This window comes from Anas platyrhynchos, chromosome 2 (assembly GCF_047663525.1).
Source record: "Anas platyrhynchos isolate ZD024472 breed Pekin duck chromosome 2, IASCAAS_PekinDuck_T2T, whole genome shotgun sequence".
In the NCBI taxonomy this organism is placed as follows: domain Eukaryota; kingdom Metazoa; phylum Chordata; class Aves; order Anseriformes; family Anatidae; genus Anas; species Anas platyrhynchos.
In genome coordinates this window covers 27,543,874-27,569,012 of record NC_092588.1, presented here as the reverse complement: position 1 = coordinate 27,569,012, position 25,139 = coordinate 27,543,874, and the positions used below count along the sequence as shown (strand labels likewise).

The window sequence follows — 25,139 nt, the reverse complement described above, 5'->3', positions numbered from 1 at the left end:
AGACCACATTAAACTACAGTGTGTTCATGTGGCAGTGAAGTCTAACCACATGCAATACTTTAGAAAAAACATATCTAACTGATTGAGGGGATGTGGTTATTTGTTTTTGGTGTAATATTTGTGAGATTGCATCTGTGTTCAGCTGTAGCCTTCCCTGTACAAGAAAAACATTGACAAAATGGTAAAATACAAGCTGAGGGTTGTTAAGATGACTGGGGGCTAGAACACAGGCTGTATGAGGAGACACACAAAGCTGGATTTGTTCAGACTAGAGATGAAAAGAGTTCAGAAGGTGGTGATAACTGCAGTGTTCCACTACCCAGTGGGTGATTGTAGAAAACATGGGTCATGTACAGGTGTACAACAAAAGGGCAAGAAGCAACAGAAAAAAGTAAGAGCAAGGTAAATGTCAATTTTTTATATATATACATATATTCATAAGGAGGATGGTCATAATCAGGTAGACCAGACTGATGAGAGAAACTGTGGAATTTCCATCCCTGGATATTCGAAACTAGAGAGAGCAAGGCTCCGAGCAACTTGATCTAACTTGGGAGCTGGGTGTAATCTCTAAATTCATCCTGCTTTTAGCAGGAGTTTGGTCCTTGTTACTCCTGAAGCAGCCTTCCAACCTCAGCTGTTCTACGAGGCTAGTACTGTAATGAATATAGATTATTCTAATATTAGGGTTTTCTGGATTTCATATCCGTTCCTGTTTTAGGAAAAAAAAAAAAAAAAAAAAAAAAAGGTCACCTAAACTTTCTCCAAAGGTTTAATAACCCCAGATTTTCACCTGAAGGACTTTTCCCCTGAAGGACCATTATTGCTTAATTTGTTTGTCTTTTTTTTTCTGGAAGAGACAGTTCTCATCATCTAATTGCATAGGCTAATGCTGATTTAATCGTGTAACTCAGCAAAACTATGTTCAGGGTAAAAAGGATGATGTGACAAACATTCCAGCTATTCAAGGCAGCATTCTGGGACTTAGTACTTTGCTGCAAAGTAATAATGACTGAGCATTGATATAGAAATAGTTTATATGGGTAGTTGATCAAATTCTTTTCCTTGCAGTTTAGGATGAAGTACAGAATAAACTGTCAATACCACATACTAAATGAATACAGCACATGTATGGTTGCCTTAGAATTGAAATAATGCCCTTCAGGTACAGTACTGGAGACACTTTTAAAGAACGGAAATATTACACACAGAAATGTAATGTCAGGATGTCAGGAAAAAAAATCACATTTTAAAATTGAATTTACTTACTTTGCATCTTCTTTTCCATTATTGAGCTGATGCTCTTCCTGTTGAGTTGCTTTAGCTGGTTCATTTGATTTTTCAGTTTGTGAAGGCTCAGGTGTTTTTGCTGGAACTCCCTCTGCATTTGGAAATAAGTATTAATTTTTGAATACCAGTTTTTAAAGAATGATGATAGCACTTTTGGAGGAATTTTTGGAGGAACTTGGCTGACATTATTTTGTCAATGGACATGATACTAATTCTAGCACCTGACCTTTGAATAATTTGCCGCATAAATCTATTTCAGTGCCAGCTGTACAGAACATGTTTATGATGAGTGTATCTTTTAGAATGTGAAACTTAGTGGGTTTTGATCTTGATTTATTTGTAAGCAGTTCAACAATGGTGAATATAGAGCTCTTTTATATTTATAAGCAACAAGAACTTGTGCAGTGTCATAGAATTATAGTGTGTACATATTTAAAAAAATAAGTAGAGGACAGATAGATCTGTCCTGAAATACATCGTAAAATACAGGAGGAAAAATGAAGAGTAGCTTATTTGCTTATGCATAGCAAATGCTGATAGCGTTATTTATACTCTAGTGTTTGAATTGCTTTAAGTCTCCTGTTGCTTCGGCTGCTATGACAGTCCTGCTTGTTGCTGAGTAAATTATGATTGAAATATATCATTAAGGTTGTGAGTATGTGGAACTTTGGCTAGTCTAATTCTTCATATTTGTTACAAGTAACTTTGTTAAAGGAGTTTAGCAAGAAGTTTGTTTCACTTTCCCCTATGCAAATGGTATATTCTCTTGCTATTTAAGTGGCCTTATGTGATTAATTCTTCCAATTAGTCCTATTTCTTTATTTTAAATTTTTGTGCTGAAAAATAATTTGAAAGCTGTCATCAATCTGCCACTTTGCATAAAGGAGGAACAAATCCAACCTTCATAAATACTTTAAGTAATACTATTATAGAGGAAAAAGCTTGGCAGCAAAACATCATAATAAATAAATCAGGAGCTTGTTGTGTATATCAATTTTAAATTCAAGACAGCTCAAAGAAAGTAAAACCTTGAGTATTTTGGATAGACAGTGTAAGATTAGTTTTTTTTTCTGTTAGTTAATCTCCATATTTAGGGAGTTATTTGTTTCAAAGGGGGACAAGCAGTCACAGCAATAAACTGTTAAGCTACCCATCTGGAAAAGGATTGCTTCAAACAAAACTCAGTGAAGGACAATGGATCAGTTTGTTTACAGGACCTGATAAGCTAAACTACCCCCATACAACCATATATTCAGATAATTTTTTCTTCCAGGCATCTCTTAGAAGTGGATATGATGCTTCTCAAATTGAATTTCAGGTTTTACAAGATGAATAACCGATTTCAGGACCAGTAGGGCATTTCTAGAGAGATTTTTTTTTTTTTCTTAGTGTTTAGGTTAAGAAGTGAGAATGCCCTGTGTGAGCCCTGCTGCTCTTACAGAAATTTGCATCTTAAACAGGATCAAAGACAAGGCCTAGTGTGGAGTAAGAAAATGCCAGAAATACTCAAGCCAGAGTCAGGCAAGGAATTGAAGAGAAGGCAAAGAAATCTGTGTTCTACAATGTGCTGGTTGTTTTGGCTTAGCAAGTTTAGGGGTTAATTTGGAAATAATCCTTGGGAGAAATGAAGCACTATAAAATATGAAGAGACAGCCTGCAGGATTTGTCTTACTTATCAGCTGTAAACTGGGAAGATTTTTGTGAGAAATTCCATTTAAAACTCTGACATTCTATTGGATTTATGGCTTAAATTGATAATGGTGTCTTGCCCACCTAATAGAAATGCGGATTATTATTTCCTTTCTGCAGCAGTTAGTCTCACAGTACTATCTTGAGGAAAAGTCTATTGCAAATATAACACTGGGGAATATTTCATCTTGCCCAAAGGGTCCACACAAGGATTTTCAAGGTAGAGAATAACCCACATGCAGGGAGGTGAGAAGTCTACTGTTTCTGTCACCAGGAAGGTTCAAGAGGGGATGAAAGGATTTTTGTTTGATTACAGGGTTCAAAATACTTCTGACTTATAGTCAAAAAGATTATTTTTCTAATTATATTTATTTATTTATTTATTTATTTATTTTGAAGGGAGGGATTTTAAAATGGATTCAGGCTTCTAACACAGGGAATATCATTCCGTAGTGAAATAAATTTGATTTCTTTTAGGAATTTCATAGATCTCCTCTTTAAGAAAATCTAGGAGGGGCTGCAGTTACAGAAAATAAAAGCATTTTTGATGTATTTATAACCAACTAATTTGTGGATCTTTCTACTGAATCAGAAAATGTTCTGTTAAAATCTGCTTCACCTGTAAAAATTCTTTTGAACCCTTACCCCAGGGAACCTCTACCAATGATACTATTGACTCTATGCTTTCCTTAGCACAGAATCCTCTCATGGTTTTGTGGTCAACATAACATGATGTAGAAAAGGAGATACAGGAGCCAAAAGTTTCATCACTTTATGCTGTTTCTGCTCCCTTCTGAATACATGGATTGTAGTTGTCCAGAAATATTGTCCCTGACTCTCCCTGCAAAAAAAGCCATGAACCCAAGAGTGACAGGATAACAAGTTGTAAAATTTTTGTAATTATCTCACTTTGGATTTTTTTTTTTATAGCAATTTCCCCTAGCTACATCTATGAGCAGGAAATGCAACCTGATAGGAGCAATCAGTACAGTGAAATGGTGTTGAAGGCCTGGCATCAACTATGTATCTATTTGAAGTAGCTGTGTGACAAACTGGGTCTACTGTGATACTCTGAAATAAGTGACTATCAGCAACTCAAGTAAAATAGGTATACTCATGATGTGCTTCTTCTTGCTTATTTTATATTCTAAAGGAAACCAGTCATGCAATCTTAGCTTTTCTGTTTAGTTTAGTTTTGTTTTATTTTTTAGCGAAAAACTAAAACACAGTGGAGGACAGTATAGAGATTCAGGTCAGAAAGGAATTCTTCATCTGAAATAAAATACCAGTGTAGATACACTAAATAGAGTAACAGGCTTGTGGATAAGACTAACTGTCTCTGGAATGACAACGTGTACTGGAAGGAAAAACCACAGGGTCACAAAAAATATGGTGCTTGTGTATGAGCATCCCAGTGCAGAAGGATAATGGCTTCTCAGTCTGCTAGATATTCTCGTCTTGGCCCATGTAGACCACTACCTGCTGACTGGACTCAGACTGACGGAAAACATCAAAACCCATGAATATTCCAAACTTCCATGAGGTTTTAGAGTTCATAAATCTCCAGTCTCACAGGTTTTATTTTCATTAGGATTAGGATATCAGGGTCTGGCATCACTGCCAACTGCATGTCAAGTTTTAGTTGCTTCTTTATGTGCAAAACTGTGAGTGTTGTCTGTGTAGGCACATTTAAAAAGCCCTCCTCACTCTTCATTGCTTGGAGAATCTAACTCACACTGCTCTGAATTCTGAGACCAGCCCCCAAAGGAAAGACCTAAAGGAACAATGTGGTAGTCATTTTAGGGAACACTTAGAGAGCAAGAGTTGGTTTCTAGAATAAATAACAATCCATCAGGTAGATGGCAAGGCTCATAGCTTCAAGAAAGCTTCTATGGGCTTTAAATAAATTTGATCATGGTAAAGAAATCACGAGTGAGCAAAAGAAGGCAGAATTATGCCAAGGTGCAATCACCTAAAGCAATTTTCGAAACAGATAGATCCAGGCTTACTTGGGAAAACAAGAGATTTTATTTTTTTTAAATATTTTCCATTCCTGTTATAGTAGAATATAGGTAGCTAAAGCTGCCACTGTATTACAGGTGGGAGTTGAGGAATGCAGCCAATTGATGTCAGAATATTCTAGATCATTTGGCCTGCCCGTAAGAATAATATAATTTAAAGCCAAAATGGAGAAACTTGGGCTGTAGAAGTATAAATTTTGGAGCAAAACACTATTCAAAGGAATCACTCAAAATGGTACCTGGTTAAGGTGAGAGGCCCACTGAAACCTAATCATATCAGTGATCTTCCTAGGATAGCAAGGAGCAAGGAACAATATGCAGATTATAAGACCAGGTTGTTTCCCTCTCGTAGTCTTTTATTTTTTTTTATTTTTCTTTTTCAAAATAGTCATAAAAAAAGGGATATTGGTGGGATATCAGTCTTTTACCTAAGTGTTATCTTAGGTTGAAGATGGTCCCAGCCAAAGGCTGATATTATTAAACCTTCACTGTTTATTCTTCTCTCATAGATGAGAGTTTTAACCCAATATATTTTAGATAATTTGTACTTATTTCTGGGTTTAAACCTTTTTGATTTATATGTATATATGTTTATATATATATATATATATATATATATATATATATAAATATTATCTTTCTCTTTCTGCAATTCCAGAGGTCTGAAAGTCTGTTTTTTTCTTTAATAAAACTTATAGTTCTTTGTATTAATCACATGAAACCAAGCGGTAAGGCTTCATGAAAAGCAGAGTATTTTGCGGATAAGCATAATATTGGAAGAGCTGGCAACTTTGTCTTTAGTTTAAACCTGCTCATGTTTTCGAATGAGGCTTTAGAAACTTTCATATTTCTAAAATCCAGTACTGTGTATACAAACTGTCCCTAAACTGTAGGTATTAATCCTAAGGATCTTTTTCCACAGATGAAGGTACTGGTATAGGTAGATTTGCCAATGCACTGCAGAGTCACTACTACCACCATAATAATTTTGAGTCATCTAAAGTGTTCAGTCCTGAGCATACATAAGTATCTGTGGATCCAAAAATCTCTGTCATGGGCCTAGCCCCAAGGAAGTGTTGTAGACTTCTCTTCAGACAATAGGCAAAGCCATCAAAGGACTCTAAAGCCCCATGGATCCTCTGTGATAAATGTTAGCTTGTGGCCTTCAAGGTTATCATGATCCTTCCACCAGTAGAGCATATAATGTTATTTCCTAACACAGTAAGTACTTAGCAAACAGAAGCGCAGAGTCAATCATGCTATACTAATTCATCATTTATTCTACTTCCAATCCAATTCTCACTGTTCTTCAAAAGCTCTAGACCTGCAAAAGGCAATTATAACCTCTCCACGCTGGCTTGGACAGCTCCTTCCTCTTATTCTCTTCAAAGACCAATGTGGGAACAGAGGAGCTGAGCTGTCATCCTGCTGTTCAGAGCCAGGGAACAGACTGCCTGAGCAAGCATCTTATCTCTCATCTGAGCCCTGCTGTGTGCATACAAACATCACCAGAAGGTTGAAGGACAGGACAGAAAGCACTATATGCTGTGGAGACCATCAACCTTATGGGTTATCCATCATCATGAGGTGCATCTGTAGCAGCCCACCAATGAGAAGGGGCTTTCTCCCAGAAAGTAATAAAGCATTTATCTCAGTCACTAGGCTGACTTTACAAACTGTATTTCTTGGATCAGTTACGTTCAGACACACGTTCTGTAGCCATAAGGCTTTAACCATCACAAATGTATTCTCTTCATTGAAAAAAGGTATGAAGAGAAGCAAAATATATAAAAAAAATGTAGTTTTTAGAGATAAAGATAGGAATAAACGATAGATATTAGCAGTTAAATGTGTTCTTGTGAATAGAACAAAGAAGTACCATTGCTTTGCCACACTTCTGAAAAGGAAGAATTCCCCAGAATTCCCAGCCAGTTCCATTGCCTTGTACTTGCAACCCTGAGAATATCTTGTTTAGCCTTCTCACTTTCTGAAATGGTTGTGCATATGTGAAGGAAAAACTTTTAATGGCCAACAGTTACTTAGGGTCCTCATGCAAAAAGAGTTCCCTGGGCTTCTCCTTTTGCTTGTCTGTACAAAAGTGCATTTTAGGACAACTTGATCTGAGACAATCTTACTACTCTTGAAATCCACAATATGTTGTCTTAAGGATCAGTTAAAAATCACTGAGTTGCATGTATATTTTTTTAGTATACTTTCATCAGTATTTTCATCATTGCATCTTAGTACAGTGTGAACTTTATATTAATTAAAGATATTGACCCATACATTCTTCTACCACTAACTTCTTAGTGATTTTTACAACAATGTATTTTAAAATATACTGATGCTTAAAATATATTTACTCACAGTTGTTCTTAAATGACATGCTATATAGATAATACAGCTTTAAACCTTAACAAGCAGTTCAGATGTTTAATTAAAGAATGATTAACATTGTCCTTTTGTATTCCTTCAGTAGAAAGTCCTGGAAAATTTTATCATTATTCTTTTGGATATGTAGTTTTAAGGTTATCCTGAAAACCTTTTGTGATCTGGTATCTGTGCTCATATGGCAAGACTATTTTATTTAAAAGACAAACAACAAAGCTGGCAATTTTAATGGTACATGGAAATACTTGAGGTTAGACAGCATTGTTTGAAATAGGAAACTGCATGGGTAGAGCCTACTAATAGGAGACAGAGTGGCTAATGGTTGAGTAATCTGCTTATTTGCTGTCTCTGTGTCATATAACCCTTCAAAACATAATTTTGAGTGCTTAAAATCAGTGCTTTTTTATCCTTTCCTTTTTTTTTGGAAAACTATTACTATCATTAAGTCTCAAAAAGGCTCTTAAATGTTACCAACTAGAGAGCAGGTTCTCTTAAGTACCAGGAGTAAAGAATGACTTTGCATCTGAAGTAGTAGAGTGGGAATTGAGAAAACTGGTCTACAAACTTCCTGGGTTACTTCTGTCATAGCCTTATGGTCTTATGGTCCTTGCCTCCCAGAAATGTTCAGGAGCTATGTTCATAAATACTTGAAAGATGTGTCTATAGGGTCATGAAAATGCCCAGAAAACTAAACAAAAAGGAAACATATGCAAGAAGGAGATAAAATTCAGCTCTGACATTTCAAAGTACACACCTTTGTGACTTTCCAAGTAAAGCTTTTGAACATATGCTGTGTACAAGGGAGAACTATTCAGAAATCAGTGGGGTTGAAGCAAAACAATCAATATATTTTGTCCATATATTTTATCAGAATAATAGCTGCCTGCTGATTGAGTGCCAGTGAAAAGTGTAAAGGACCTGAAGACAAGGAAAAGATTATTGTTTAAAAATCTCTGCATTGAGAGGTCTGGTTTATTGAGGTGCAGCCCATTATATTTCAATATTTCACATCTTCATCAATGACATAGACAGTGGGATTAAGTGCACCCACAGCAAGTTTGCAGATGACACCATGCTGAATGGTGCAGTTGATACAACAGAAGGAAGAGACGCCATTCAAAGGGACCTGGACAGGCTGGAGGTTCAAGTGCAAGGTACTGCACCTGGGGTGGGGCAATCCCAGACATGAGTACAGACTGGGAGAAGAACTCATTGAGAGAATGAGTCCTCCCTGTGAAGAAGGACGTGGGAGTTCTGTTGGATGAAAGGCTTGACATGAGCCTGCAGTGTGTACTTGCAGCCCAGAAGGCCAACTGCATCCTGGACTACGTGAACAGAGGTGCAACCAGCAGGTTGAGGGAGGCGGTTGTCCCCCTCTACTCTGCCCTTGTGAGGCCCCACCTGGAGTGCTGCATCCAGGCCTGGGGTCCCCAGCACAAGAAGGATGTGGATCTGTTAGAGCGAGTCTAGAGGAGGGCTACAAAGATGATCAGAGGGCTTCAGCACCTCTCCTCTGAAGAAAGGCTGAGAGAAGTAGGGATGTTCAGCCTGGAGAAGAGAAGGCTCCAGGGAGACCTCATTGTAACCTTTCCATACTTAAAGGGGTCTTATAAAAAGGACGGAAAATCTTTGTTCTGAGCTTTGCTTATTTTGGTTAGGGACAAATACCTGTTTTGGGAATTGTTTTCTGTTAAAAGTCAACCAAACCAAAACCAAACCAAAACAAACAAAAAACAAACAACAACAACAACAAAAAACCAAACAAGTAAAAAAAAAAACAACACACAATGTTTTAATGCTGAAATAAAAGTTCTCCTTCCCTCCCACAAGGTTAGTTTTTCAATTAACTCATAGGTTAGATCAGGCTTCATCTTGTACTCACTCTTCCTTCTCAGTCTTCACAGGTTTTGCATTCTTCTCTGCACTTACCCAGCAATTAGGAAGGTTACAGAATTTCCACCCCCATCTCTCTAGTCCAGATTGTATGTGGGTAGTTAGGTCACTGGAATGGGAGAAATATGGATTTGAACTCCCTTACCATGAAGGAGTCTCCACAACAGATAGGCTAATCTGCAAAATGCTTTTCGTATTTGTTTAGTAAAACTTTTAATGGAAAAGTGAATGTTCCTTGAGTGCATAAGTGTACTTGCTGTGACAGAGTCTGGAGTGGACTGTAGACTGAAGTTTCTTTAGAGTAATCATGCCTTGGAGGTGCTAGACACTCAGTGATGCTGATTTTTTTTTTTTTTTGACTCTACCTGGGCTTCTCATTTGGGATACAGATTTTTTTGAGTCTGTCAGAAGCATCAGATTCTAATTTGCATTATAGCTTGGCACTTGCATTTTGTTTGGGGGTCAGTAGGTAGTCTTTTATATATATATTTTCCAAAGTATCTATGAAAATCTAAGAGCCAATGAAAAATTAACATGGTAGTCTCTTAGAAGGGAGGCTGTGTCTCCTTTATGATCCAGACATGCAATTCAACTATATAGAGAAATACCCAGGACAGTTTTAGACCTACTTTCTCTCTCAGATCCTACCAAGAACAAAGATATATCACTGTGGGCTTTAGAGAAAATGCCATAAGTATGTCTGTGAATCTGGACAAACTCTTTGAGACACTTTTGATTTTAGTAGAAGCAGGAAGACTGAAAAACTGGATATTGTAAATAGGCCAGTTTCTAGTGAGGGAAAAATGAGATGGAAATGAAAGGAGGATGGACTTTAGAAGAGCTGTACTTATGTATGGTGCTACAGAAAGGGAAAGAAAAGGGATGGATTGGGAAGAATCACACTGGAAGGAGTTAGGAGGATGAAAGAAACTGTGTTAAAGAGGGTGATAAAGCAGACACCAGCAAGCAGGTGAAGACTGGACATAATTTTCTAAATAGTGTAATCATCAGCAGAGCTATTGAACAACAGTGTGTAAAACAAGTGAAGGATTTGTATAGCCAGTCAGTTATGGAAGGTGATAAGTATGCAAAGAAAGTATGGAAATTGGATTCAATATCATGGAGAACCTCTAATTAGGTGAATCATACTTTGTTAAGCACATAAAGAAATGCAGGGAATAAATTTAAAAATGAATTAATTATGGAAGAAACCCACTTAGCACAGAGAATTAATTACAGAGTGAGCTAATTATGCAGAGAATCTATCACAAAGCAAGCTAGTGAGAGAGAGGGCAAATGAGGAGGTGGGAATGAGGCAATGAGCGGCCAACAAAGAAGCCAAAAGTACCAGGTGTTGCTGAGTGATGTAAGTGGCCAAGTTTTAACCAAACAGGCTCCAATTGTGCCGCCTGCTGAGTTCTCATCTGTGCTGGGAACATCATGCTGCCTTGGGAAGTGCTAGAAGGGAGGGAGAAGGTGATGGTTGCTTTTGGCCATGTGAGAAAAAGGGGCTGAAGATAAGCTCTGCTCAGGACGTTGGTTTACATTTCAGGATGGTGGAGCTGCCTTATGGGACAATGATTATGGGGTTTATTAGTCTATATTATTCTTGTTATACCAGAGAAACGACTTAGAGATCTTGGAAAAGCTTTTCTCTAATTGGTTTTACTGTCTCCACCAGTCTTCCTTAACTTGTTTTGAGTGACCTCTGTCTTAATAATTCTTTTGAAATTTGTACATACACTGTAAAGTGATGTCTCTGGTCTCCTAACATTTGCTTCCCCACAGATACTCTCTATTTTCTTCTTCCAGAAGCTGTCCATGTCATTTTAGGCCTGATACAAAGTTCAGGAGCCTATATTTAAAACTTGGCATGAACTGCTTGAAAGCAGCCTACTTTTCTGCCCAGAGATTCTGGAGTTCCTTATTCAGTTTGTTGCCTGCGGTAATTCTCTGCATTGTATGGCTAATGTCTACCTAACTCATTAATACCCACATACAAAAGGAGAAGTTGTTTTGGGGCTATTTGAAAATAAGGCTTTGAGACTTCCAGAGAACTACTGTTTTTAAAAACAAATAAACAAATATGGAAAAAAATAAACAAATACTATTATACTAGCCTTCAGTTACTGGTATGGTAGTTGCTTCTATGCTACCGCTTATTTTACATTTTGGAAGGGAAAAAAAAGATAGTTTTTACCTTGAAATATAGATTTATGAATTACATTAATCTCATAAAGTTAGATGAGATTTTGGGTGGAAGCAGAAGAATTTTCTATAACCATATTTCATTCTGTCATAGCCTAGCATCTATGATTTAATGTTGCTAAAAAGCCACATAACTTCTGACTTGATTTTTCAATGGTTGGCTTACTGCTACAGTTAATTCATGTCAGATTTTTTTTTCATTGATTTAGTGCTACAGCCATTTTATAACAAGATAATTACATTAAATGTACTTTGTTTAAAGTTTCATTATATGAGAAAAGGAATTGTGATACTAGTTATGATTATACAAAGTGCAAGTAGGGATTGTGCAAGTTTCCTTATGGTCTTTTTCCAGTGCTCCTCTCTCCTTAAATTATCTTTATTACAGAAAGCTGAATGTTCCTCAACCTATGCTTTCTGCTTCAATAAAAGGAACTTGAATTGTTCTTCCAAAGGAAAAGTGTGAGGTGACAGAAAAGCTGCACTTGGTGCTTTTCTATGGATGTTTTAGTGAAGGATGGAAAAGGAGAGGGCTGCAGCACTGATGCTGTAGGGGATGATGACAAAGGCCAAGGCCCACAAATAGTTGTTGTGTAATGCATCCAGAACTTTTTTTTTTTTTTTTTTTTTTTTTTTGGTAGCTGCTGCAGAAGTCATTCTTTGTCTGTTTTAAGAGGGGCAGAATAGCCATGGCCAGCTGCCATTGTTTTCAGCAGCCAGTTGTTTAGGAAGATGATTACCTCATATTACTGCCCTGAGCTTTATGTTCCAGACGTGGGAATCTTCCAAATGTTGATGGCAAATTTTTTTTAATGGCATTGCATTTTTTCTGTTTGTTCAACAAAAAAAAAAAATAAAATTGAATGGCAGTTCAATTAATTTAAAAAAGAGTTGAATATCAGCTCGACTGTCTCTATTTATCTATTTCCCCCACTTTTTTTGGTTTAAATATATTTGACAAACATACACAAAAGATGCATTAAAATATGCAGTTTTCTTTCTTAAGCTAGTAATTACCTTTATTTTAAAGAAAAGTTCCTAAGAAGAAATCAAGATTACAGTAAGAGGAAATAGGTTTGTGAGACTAGCTCATAAAAGCGGACAAACTGATGGAGGGATTGTGTGCTTGAAAGCTTGTTACCTTTTCTTATTGTTGATCAGCGCTAGTATTCCTGTAGCAAATCATTGGTTTGGGGTCAATAGGAATTCAGAGTTCTTAATTTCTCCCAGAAATAAAAAATAACATCAGCACCTGACAGAGCATTTTTAAGAGGGACATTTTTGTTTACAGTTGTATGTAGGGTACATACATATATATATATATATATATATATATATATATATATATATATATATATATATTATAATCTCTGAACACTCATAAATGGCTTACTGACCTTGTTCCTTTGGTAATGGTTCTGCTGTCATATTGTTTTCAGTTTTCTGTGGCTTATCTTTTTTTGTATTTTCACCCTTGAGAAAATAAACGGAATAAGAAACTATAAATGTTTATTGTTGAGAATGATAAGGATGGTTTGATTTGTCTAGGAATTTAGTTAATCAAGTTGACACCTACTGAGCTGTGTTCCTGTGTTGTGTGTGTTCTTGAACCAGAATTTCCAGCTAGGTTCACAAAAAGACTTGGAAACTGAGATCAAAAAGTGATGCCTTCACACCTGCTGCACAACCTAAGTTATGTAGTCAAGTTTTGCTGCTGCCTGTTCCCAGAGCCTCTTTCATGTAGTCAAGGCTGGCTAGTTCAGTACTGCCACTCACAAGACTTTCTACATCCCTGAATTAGTCATACTTTGTGCAGGGCCAATAGACCTGGTATGTTTTGAGCTACCTGACCACAGAGACAGATATCGATCTTTACAAAATACAGACAGTATCAACTTTTACTGCAAAAAAGTTAACATATATATAAATTAAAATCACAGTGAATCTTTATGCATACTAAATATATTGCATATTTTTTTTTGTTTGTTTTGAAGGTTGTTTTCTCTGTTTCAGGCTTCTTCCTACTAGCATATGAACATTAATATGAGTATAATGCTCTACAGTTATCAGCTATTATGTACATATCTTCTTTAAATGCCTTTTGTTGCAGGCAGAAGATGTCTTAATTCTTGACCTATTTACCTATCCCCATCCTAAAAACATCTTATAAATAGTGGAATATAACAGTGGTACAATCTGGGTATTGCATTGATATATGGAATTATTCTGGTGCGACGGGTAATCCATGTATCTAGGGAAATATAAATAAATAAATAAATATATTTTCCTAGAGCACTTTGCCAAGTGAGGTATCAGGCTGCACAGAATTCAACTGTTTGGATTCAGGATTTTTATTTTTTTCAATATGTTTTATTGACTTAAGAAAATGGATTTGCAGAACTTTAAAACAAGCATGAACAATACTCTTAGTGACCCAAATGCTATTCAAATACCTATGTTCTGTGAGTAATCCCATATGATGAAGACTAGGGGAGCTGAAGCTGAAATAACCTTCAGCTTTGCAAAAACTTTTTTTTTTTTTTTTCCTCATGAGTCAGAATTTACAGTTTCTAAGACCTTCATACCTGCTTCACTGTAACCTCTGGAATTTTCCCTATAAGTCTTTAATTTCTGATACCTAATAGTGCACAGGCAGTTCTGCTCTTAGAAATGTGATGTGCTTTAGAAGTATTACTATTACTCTATCTTCCATACAAAACATTTCCCTAATTCTGCAGCAACTTCCCTGATGCCTTGGTCTCTCCACTATGTGTAGTGTTCAGGCTATTAGTACCAGAAAGTAAAGCTGTCCTGCACCACAAGGAATCACTCTTCACTTATTTTCCTAAGTACTTATGCCACTGCAAACAAATATAGCAAAATGGAATTTGTCTCTAAAATTACAGAGCAGTGGAAATTATTGATGTGCACTTCAACATTTCAGTTTTTCCCCTGTGATATTTTAAAGCTTGTTTTAAATTCTTCATTGGATTTAGTTGACTGGAGTGTATGATTCCACAGCTCCTTTTCATAAGACTACTTGCTTTAGTTTCCTTTGAACTGCTAATATCTTACACAGCTTCTGAAAACTGGTTTGCTCTATATTAATGTCTGAGAAGGTCTTTTGTAACTGAAGAACAGAAAAATACAGTAATGAATCCAGTTCTCTTTCAAGAGACTTTATTTTATCATGTTATGGACTTCACTTTGGTTGAAAGAAATTTCAGAAGAGGATGGCAGGCTCTTTGTTCACCTCTATAGACTGGCAAAATACTAGAGAACTGTGTGTCCAAGGTAACTGGGCTGCAGAATATCTGTACAACCAGTGACTCAGAATCAAGGATTCTTGCTACATAGCAAGATGATGCTATCTGCAAGATCATTGCCTGCAGATCTGAAGTACATGAATAGTTTGTTGAACATTTTTTGCCATTTTGATGAACGGATGACTCCACACAGACATCCACTCAAACAATAGGTTTATTTTTTTTTTGCATGTTTGTAAAGAACATAAATCAAATTTGAGTTGTAGTTGGACTGCTTTAAACCACAATTTCCTGAAGCTGTATAAACTATGAGTTTAAGAAAATTTCACCAGTTATAAGAAATGATTCAGTCTTACGAATGCTTGTGCATGTAAATCAAGATTCCCAGAATTAAATTCAGAATCTTGGTACATCTAGACTATTATGAACATGTTAAAAAGTTACTTAGATTTAACTTTAAACTTAAGTTTAATTTCAATTGTTTTGGTAAACCCAAATTCAGATTAATAGCTCAGATATTAGTTATTTGGTTAAACCTTAAATTGTAGCCTTTTTGCCTTGTGAAAAACAAGCAAAAAATAACTCAAAACACTTTCTCTGATGTAACCGGGAAAAAATTAAAAATATTAAAAAGATTAAAAATTCAAAGGTAACAAGTGAAGAATATCTATTCTTCTGTTTCTTTTGTATTCCATTAACTAGTATGGAAAGGATGAGTTAACTTGTACATTAAAGAACTACTAAGCAAACAAATAAAGCAACAACAAAACCAAAACTGTAGACTAAAATGACTTACTATAGTTTTCAAATCAGAGTTATATTAATAAAAACAAGCCAAATAAAAAAATATATATTTAAAGCTACTAAAATACTTTGCCTTTCTAACAGTTACTGGGAAGCAGAGTGATATATACCTGTATTGCATTCCAATATTCAGAAAGAGTATACTGGCGTTTTCTACCAGGAGGGAACAACATGAAGAAGAACACCTCAGCACAACAAAAACAGTCATACCAATATTTCTAATTCCCTGTTTGCAATGTTGATCAAGGCCTCTCATAAGCTTTTATTGTTTCGCGTTAGTCCTATTTGGCAAGTGATTTGCGAAAGGAGGAAATCTTTTCTCATAATGAAAAGGTGAGAGAAAAGAGGGGAGGCATTTATTTGATTTTGCTAAATAATGTTTATATCCTTTGCAGTAAATTTGCTTGAAAATGTAATCTATTATGATATTTAGTTACATAAATACTTTCCAAACAAAATATATTACTGATCCTATAAAAAATAGACTATACCTGTTTTGTAGATGGCTTGGGAGGAATACTGCCATTTTCACAGTCTGCTTGCTCAGGTGATAATTTTGCTCTAGAAAACACTGCTTTTAGTCTTCTAAACATCTTGCCCATTCAACTGTCCTGAAGCCTCTATAACCCTTTTACCATGAATAGGTATATAGCATGTTTTCTTGCCATCAGTAATCAAGCCAATTAGACACTTAATCAGGTTTAGGTGTGATTAACGTCTTAAAGAAATTCCCTGTACAGTCTGTTTTAGTGTTGGTTTTCTCATCATTTGTACCTTAGCTTTGTATCATAGATTTAGCTATTTCTAGCCTCAGTGACTAAATTATGTACATAGTCAATTTTTCATGCACAAATTCAAAGGAGAGTGAATGCTTTCTGGTTAAAATAAATCATTGTCTGATCTTTTAAGTACTGGATATCAAGCAGTAAGTTTATCTTTAGAAGTGAAATTTTAAGTCTTAAAGACACTCATAGTTCAACTAGAGATTGATTGACCAGTAATCCTGGCACCATAGCATCTACCTAGTAGATTACATGAGGTAAATCTCTCAAGAGGAGAGAGAGTATTCTGTTGACATGCTGGAGGGAAGGGATGCTGTCCAGAGGGACCTGGACAGGCTTTAATGGGGGGCCTGTGCAAACCTCATGAGGTTCAACAAGGCCAAGTGCAAGGTCCTGCACCTGGGTCAGGGCAATCCCAGGCACAAATACAGGCTGGGTGGAGAACAGATGAGAGCAGCTCTGAGGAGAAGGACTTGGGGGTGTTGGTTGACAAGAAGCTCAACGTGAACTGGCAACATGCAACTTGCAGCCCAGAAAGCCAACTGTATCCTGGGCTGCATCAAAATCAGCGTGGCCAGCAGGTTGAGGGCGGTGATTGTCTTCATCTGCTCTGCTGTTGTGAGACCCCACCTGGAGTCTTGCATTCAGTGCTGGGCTCACAGCACAAGAAGGACATGGACCTATTAGAATGAGTCCAGAGGAGGGCCACAAAAAAAGGGCAGGAGCACCTATGAAGACAGGCTGAGGAAGTTTGGGTTATTAAGTCTGGAAAGAAGGCTCCAGGGAGAATTTATAGTGGCCTTCCAGTACCTGAAGGGGGCCTACAGGAAAGCTGGAGAGGGACTCCTTGTCAGGGAGTCTATCAGGGGATAGGACAAGGAGTAATGTCATAAGAATAAAATGGTAGATTTAGATTCAGAATAAATTCTTTACTGTGAGGGCAGTGAGTCACTGGCACAGGCTGCCCAGACAAGCTGTGGCTGCCCCATCCTTGGAAGTGTTCAAGGCCAGGTTGGATGGGGCTTTGAGTAACCTGGTCTCATGGGATGTGTCCCTGCCCATGACAGGGTTGTTGAACCTAAATGAGTTTTAAGGTCCCTTCCAATCCAAACCATTCTATGTTTCTGTGGTTTGTTCTCACATGTTTATGCCTGGTTTTATTCCAAGCTTTTTATTTTAAAAACTGGAAATAATTCCATCTTTCATTTTCTAATGTATTTATAAATGATGCTACATTATGAAGAGTATTAGCTAAAATAGTAATAAAACTAAATTTTATGTTAATGTCCTACAGATAAGTAAAATACTATATATATATATTATATATATATTAGATTGTATAATAAGGATATGATTCTGAGTTTCTGTAGGCTTTGCATCATCCTACATAAATCTCTTTAAAATCAAACATGTTTTAATTTATCAATAAAACTCAATTTCGGATGCCTTTACTGCCATGTTGATTCAATGCCTTCTAATCTTTACAACTCAATGCTCCCCTTGTCCTTAATTCTACTTTATTTATTACAAGACTATGCCTTCTCTCAGAACTCCAAATTTGACCTAAATCTCATAACTGATTTATGCTAGTCATCAAGACATGTTGAAATCTACTCCTTTGAGTTATTTCTATAATTACATATTTAGCAATTATAGTGAAGTATTGAAAATGTCACAAAGGCTGCCTCCTTGGGGTTTCAGTTGTCTAGCAAGAAGAGTTTCTAACCCTTATTCTACTATGGTTGCAGCTGCAAGAATGAACAACCAATTTTCATTAATTAATTTGCAAGCCTTGTTCCTACACTTATGAAGCAGCCCTTATAATAGTTGGCTGGGTGTCAGTCTTGTAACTGGGAACCATCGCTGTGTGTGTGAATCCACAGTAAGAGAGAAGAAGAAGAAGAAGAACTTAGAACCTCCTTTTGTTCTGTTTTACTTCAAAGTCTATACAATTCTTGCCAATGCATGTCTATGGCAAAAGTTAGTGTTTGCCATGACTAAATTATAAATTCATGTCTAAAGTATTTCCACATTTATGCAGATCAATAGATGGCTTCTTTTGTATGTGAAACTCTGCCTCCATGCTCTTTTTGCATCAGCTGATAACATAAGATTCTCAAAACAAATCCTGGAAAATATTTTTTGTTTTTCTCTTACTATGTGTGATTTTAGTGGATTAAATTTGCTAGTGCAGGAAACTTTAATCTAGTGCCACATAAAATGGTATTTACAGACAGCCTTTTTGAGAGCAACTATCTCATTAAAAAAATGTAAATTTCATTATTTTTTTTAGAATGGGTAATTTTTGTTCCTTGATTATTAAAAATTGTAAATAATAAAAAATGTACATAAAACATAATACGATGAAAACAGAATTTATATATATATCATATATATATCTCTGTTCAAAATTATGTAATATTATGCATATTCCTCTTTTAAAAAATGCCAAGCAACAAACCGTTTTAACTTTTTTTTTTTCTTAATAGTGTTTACGCTGGTTTTAATTTATAATTAAAAACCATGCAAAAAAAAATATAACTGACATTAAAAGGAAAGTGCCTTTGGGAGCCTGTTAATAACTATTGACATCCACAGTTAATGAATGTTATATTGGTTTAGTCTGTGACTAATTAAATAAATGTTTGGAACCCTTTCATGTGATGCAGTTTTGTAAACAATAAGCAGACCATAGCAAATGTAATATTTTGATGCCAGTGGAGGTACAAGTTCACTTCCTGACCATTGTAAAATGATTAATATGCTCTTATTTTATTTCTCTTCTATGTACTATGCCTATTTAGTTGCTTTTATCAGCCCCTGAACATGCTAAAAGCAATTTGGATAATTGAATATCATGATCTGTTAAGTAAGAAGATTAAGAGTGCAGCAGCAAATGAGATAGCATATGTCCAGTTAGCTTAGCTATGTTGTCTTTGACCAGTGCTTACTATATGCTGTATAGGTAAACCCTACAGGATATAGGGAATTCAAGCCTGTCTCATGCTTTTTCTAGGTACAGGTGAAGCACATCCTATATATATTAATGATGTGTCCCTATCCCATTTTTCCCCTTCTATTTTTTTCCAGTTAACAAAATACTGCTCTCCCATTTACAAATTTGGTATGTGCATAGGCTTTCAAAGCTTTTGGTAACATTATTCTTCTATGGATTTTTTTTTTTTTAATTTTTAAATCAAAAAGTAAATTTGAAACAAGGCATTCACAGACTGGATTTTATATTTTAAACTTTCGTAAGAAGTTATTCTCCATGAAACATAGTAGGTGTCTTAGAAGCCGAGGTCATTTAAATGCCATATATTCACTTGAATTGTAATCACTGCTAAAATAGCTGGCATGGACCTTTTCCACCACCTCATTTGAAGCTGTTTTAAAGAGTGCAATGCTTCTTAAATCATAAGAATATAAAAAAGGGAGCATGACTTTTTTCCTTTTCCTTTTTTTTTTTTTTCCCCCAATCAGACACTTGAAAAATATGAGTCCTGTGCACCCAGATTTAACTACCAGTGCTACCAGTGTATGTAAACACAGAGAGAACTCCAAAAATTACTTTGCATTTCTCAACCAGCAGTTTCAGTATTGTGTGTGTGTGAATGTACGGATCAATAGCTATCATCTGAAGTTTATATTTTTGTATCTAATCAGGTATAGAATGTTACAAAAATAAGAGCCTGTGTTTTAATTCCATTCAAACTTCCAATGATGCAAAATGTAATATGTGGATATTTTTCATAGATAAATCTTCAGCTTCTCTCTGTGATTCAAGGATCTTTACAGCTAAAAGTATATTTCTTAGCTCTGTAACAGTATTCAGACAGGAACTGAATATATAATTTTTAATAATTTTTCCTCTTCACAGTGCAAGATTTGACAATTTTCCCTATTTCCATGGATTAACAAAAATCAAAGCACTAATTTAAATCTTCTGTAATTTTGAGGACTTTATTAAAACTTGTTAATATATATGTATATGTATTTCTTATAAAAAGAAATGTTCTGGATCTCATATTTTTCGTATCTACTCACTCTCTCGCGCTTTTTTTTTTTTTTTTTTTTTACACTTAAGTCAGCATTGCCTGGTGTATAAGTATGCCTTAACAAAGAGACCAGATTTATGCTTTTAGTGGAAATATGTCTCTTTAAACCTATTACCATAGTCATGACCAGATGTATGCATTATAATGGTAGCAGTCAGTGAGGTATCTTTAGAAATACCAAAGATAAATACTCAAAAAGCATTTCTCAGGATATAGGTTACCTACAAGATGATTTTTTACTTTTTTGATATAGCTATCTCTGCATTGATTCATAAGGCTTTTGTTATGCTGCATTTAATGTACTGGCACAAAAGTATCAGAATCAGCATCTGCAGCCTAAATTTGAGACAGTAATAGGCCTTATGCTCTGGAGGAATCTGGAAATTTACAATAATCTTGATTGTCTTTGCCTTCAAGGAATGTGGATTCTACTTTTCCTTTCCAACTCAGTTTTATATGTTAAATCCAATTAACAGAATTTGATCAGCTTAGAATAAAAAAACAGATGGGAACACTTCTGTGGCAATTGGCTGGAAAAGACAGGGTGCTGATATTTCTCATTCCTATTCACATTCCTCTACATAAAATTACTCTGTTAAGGTAGGAGCCATATACTGAAGACCCATCTTCCAGAGCCTTCCCCAGATCCTGGTGAGCCCTGACTGTGATATTATCATCATGCTGTTACATCAGCTAACATGATGTTACGGTTGGAGAGGACAACAAAATTGACTGTCAGCCTACCAAAACTAAAATGGCTGATAGCACCTCTTGCTAGTGATCTCTTTTGATGAAAGTAACATATGAATCAAAGGAATGGGCCATAACACAATAGTAAAATGTAAGCCTACTTAGGTTTAATTTAACCATTGCTCTGTTGGCTTAATGAAAGGTGAAAAAAGTTTCTTGTCCACCAGTAGAAAACACATTTCCCTTAGCGTGTCTGGCTTTCTTTTTCCTTTTGTTCCTTCCTGGCTCCCAACAAGAAAGGCACCACCCCAGCTGTTTATACCTCCTAGGTGTGCTTGTGGGCAGAAGTTTTCCATTTTTAATAAAACTGAGAACTTTAAGAAATAGAAGCAAAATTGATAACTTAGGTAGTGCAGTCTCATTACTTTTTCCTAAGATTACTTTCCTTTTCAATCATTTTAGTCATAAAAGTTTGAACATACTTTCTTGAAAAGAAATTTGGGAGATAGATGCATGGCTTAATTTGAATAATAAGGGTTCATGGTAGGCAGCTATGGGGAACAGCATCAATAAGCATGGAAGATAAACACATGTGGAAGCTGCCTTCCTGTACTCTCTTGTGAGCAAATTATCAGGAGAGGAAGAAATGTTGATGCATTTCAGGTGTCTCATGCGAGTAATGTTAATACTTGTATAATAGTCTCTCTGAGGGAACTGAAAATAAAGAATTAGGTTATAAACTGCATCTTTTCTGGAAAGCTCTCAGAAGTGTGTAATGTATTCCTCTAAATCCATCTTACTTTCTACGTACCCTCAGTGCATCTTCTTCCCACTGCAGTGATGCTAAGCCTTATGTTTTTTAGTAACATAAATGTTTAAAGCATGCCACCAACACAAGGTATCTAATATAGTCAATAATACAGCAATAAGCTGAGAATCAAGCACTGCAGAAATGGTGGTTTAGCAGAGGAAGAAAACTCTAAATACAGAAGTAAATTGGTTTAGTTGATAAAGCACTGAACTGGGACTTACACCAGTTTCAACCAGTTCACTTTTATGCTTTAACACTTTTATGCTTTACCTTTCTGTATTTTGTCTATACTTAAAGTTGTAATTATCATCTGAGGAGGCTTTCAATGCCATACATACATGTATGTCTAGACCAATCTTTTTTTTTATTATTTATTAATACTAGCATTTTTTGGTTCTTTTGCAGTCGTGATGAACACTAAATTGTTCGTTTGGATGGGGAAAACTGGTGGAAAGGACTGGAATTCTTTAATCCATTACTAATGGTACTTCTAAGGCAAATTAGCAGTCCAGTTCACTTTGATGAGACCTTTACATTATAAAAAGCAGACATTAGGCAAACATTCACTTTTTGTGTAAGTGGTTTGGTTCAAAAAAGTAATGTTCAACATGATTAACTCCTTCAGAGTTCCATATTGGTTCTTGCTTTCATTTCTCAACTTTTAAAATAGAATGGTAAGAATGTTTTGATTCAGCTATCTAGCGGGTTGTATCTTAAGCCCAAAATACAAGACCTGACTTCTGTTCTGACCTCTGACAAGAAAAGATTCATACTCAAAGTTCCTACTCTTCTGCAGTACTAGATTGACCTTTCTTAAAAATGATGAGTTATTCTCAGCATCTCCTGTTGAAATAATATAGATATATAGATCATAGTTTGAACATTAACTGAAACAGAATACAGAGGGAGAGTAAGAGCAAGTGTTAGCCCTGCCCTTCAATCATTTAGGAAAAGAAGAGCAGAGGGTTAGATTCTACTGTAAAGTCAGGACACTTTATACAATTTCAGATATAACGTGATGAATAAAATATGTGACACTTGTAGGAGTTAAAATAAAAGGGAAAATGCTTTGAATAAATGTTGCTTGTGTAGCACTGATGGCCTGTTTGGCCTGGACATCAGAGGGGTCAGGTGATAACTACTGGATTTGATTTGGCAACTTTTTTGATTCAATGACAAAAGGTAAAAAAGGAATGACTCTATGAGCAAGTCAGGCTCCACTTCTTGCTTCCCCTGGATGTGTCATTTGCAAATATAACATTGGTTATACTTACAGTAATGCAATCAGCTCTAAGAGAAGATGTAGAAGTTAGTTTTTCTGTCAGTTTAACTGTTGTTTCCACTACAAAATAAGATCAGTTTGAAGAGAAGAGCATTTAATGGAAAAAAAAAAAAGTCCCTCATCATTTTGGCTGGCTTACTGTGTCCACAGGAAAAAGTTTACTTTTGATTTAAGTAATGCTGTGAAGAATTCATGCTCCCCCTTTACCTTTATTTTCAGGGCAATATGTGCAAAATGTCATTCTTCCAACTGCAAATTATAAATTGATAGATTATTTTCTAGAACATGCTCTCTGAATTAAAAATAATTAATTCAGATTCCTATTCTGTAGGTAGGAAAATCCTGCAATACCCACTGGAGCCCTCCTAACCACAACTTTATTTTTAAACTTAACTCTGAAATTCAGTTTAATATCAATATTCCCACCTCTCCACTAAAGCTTATTTCTTTACTTTTAAGGTTACCTCTACACAGCTGTCACATCATTTAAGGAGAAGGGTAACTTAACCTTCTGTAACTCGATGAGCTGAAACTATACCCATCTGAGATATTGGTCCTGTGTCTTCACATAATTCTGGAGTGATTCTTATATAAATACAACAGCTGTGAGAGACAATTATTTACCTCAATGATTCTTCTACTTCCCATCAGCTATCTTGCTGTTTGATTCTGGGCCTGCAGATATTTGTGCATCCAGTTAACTCTAAAAAAAAATGTAAATTCCTCCACTGAAGTCATGAGGAAAAAAAAATAATTTGAGGGAATTATTTCTCTGTTTAAAGTTCAATATCTCCATAAATAAGCCTTTGCAAGTCTTAAGTGTTATGAGTTAAACTTGAAAGTTCTTAGATTCCAAAGTACTGTTTGCTGGAAATAAACCTAGTTAAAAAGATTCCAAGGTTGAAGTAATATTTGGTAGAAAGATGCTTTTTTTTTTATTCAAGGTTACTAATTCTGGGACTCTACTTTTATATAAGGAGGGGAAAAAAAAGCCTTAAAGAGTTTAAAAGAATGATTGGTTAAAATCCATTAGATTTTGTATTAGGCTTTGTTAGTGTATTTGATATCTTCTTATGGTAAAGCTTTTTCTTGGAACAATGAAAGTTTTAGCAATGTAGGAAAAGAGATTTATTTAGTATTTAAAAGCTCAATCAGTGCAGTAAAAACTGGAAAGAAGCCATTTCCCTTCTGCTGTAGAGTTAGCTTAGTTATAGCTCTCAGTGTTACAGCAGTGTCATTTCTTATTCAGATAAAATATGACCTTTTTTCCTCACCCCAGTCATTAATCAAAAACACTAGTAAGTTCATGATTAAGCAGTTTATGAAGTGCCGTAAATTTTATCAGGGAAAGCAGAAGATGTGTATGACTTTTTAAAATTATAGTTTCTTTAGAGTTATAAAGCAGCAGACCAGTAGTCAGTTTTCCTTCAGATAAAATTCTGGTAAAGTTGTTCTTAGTTACAACTTTCTCATTTATTCAATTGTATCTGTTTGGTCTTCAGTAAAGATCCCTTATTTTTAATGGCATGTGGGCTAGAAGCAAGCTACTGTGGGCTCCTGAATAACTCCATTTTTCTGTTTCCTTTCATGTGTATGTGTGTGAGCATGGAGTATGACATCTACTCATACCTCCTATTGGTCCATGGTCTTTTGCATCTTCAGCCTATGTATATTGTAAGAAACATGTCAACTTCATGTCAACATGTAAACTTCAGAAGTTTAGCAAATCTTTCACCCATATTCTCTCCCTACGTAGCATCAACCCAGAAAACCCATGGATCTTGCTATCAGTCATATAGTTCATTTTTACTTGTATAACGACTCCAAATTACCTTCTTCTTCATTCCCATTCTTCAAAGCGTCTCTTAAATCAGCTCTTCAGCTCCTTCACAACCAGTGAACGTTATATTCTTCCTTCGGTGTTTTATCTTGATTCCTACCAAGCTAACACTAG

General features: G+C 35.7%; 1 protein-coding gene across 1 annotated transcript in view; it reads right to left on the bottom strand.

The window, feature by feature from the left end:
* The window catches only part of CNGB3 (cyclic nucleotide gated channel subunit beta 3), a 106,508-nt gene that overhangs the window by 47,497 nt on the left and 33,872 nt on the right, over nucleotides 1–25,139 (bottom strand). The window contains exon 2 of the mRNA XM_072034999.1: nucleotides 1,270–1,381. Coding sequence (XP_071891100.1) covers nucleotides 1,270–1,381 — 112 coding nt within the window. The remainder of the gene's footprint in view (nucleotides 1–1,269; nucleotides 1,382–25,139) is intronic.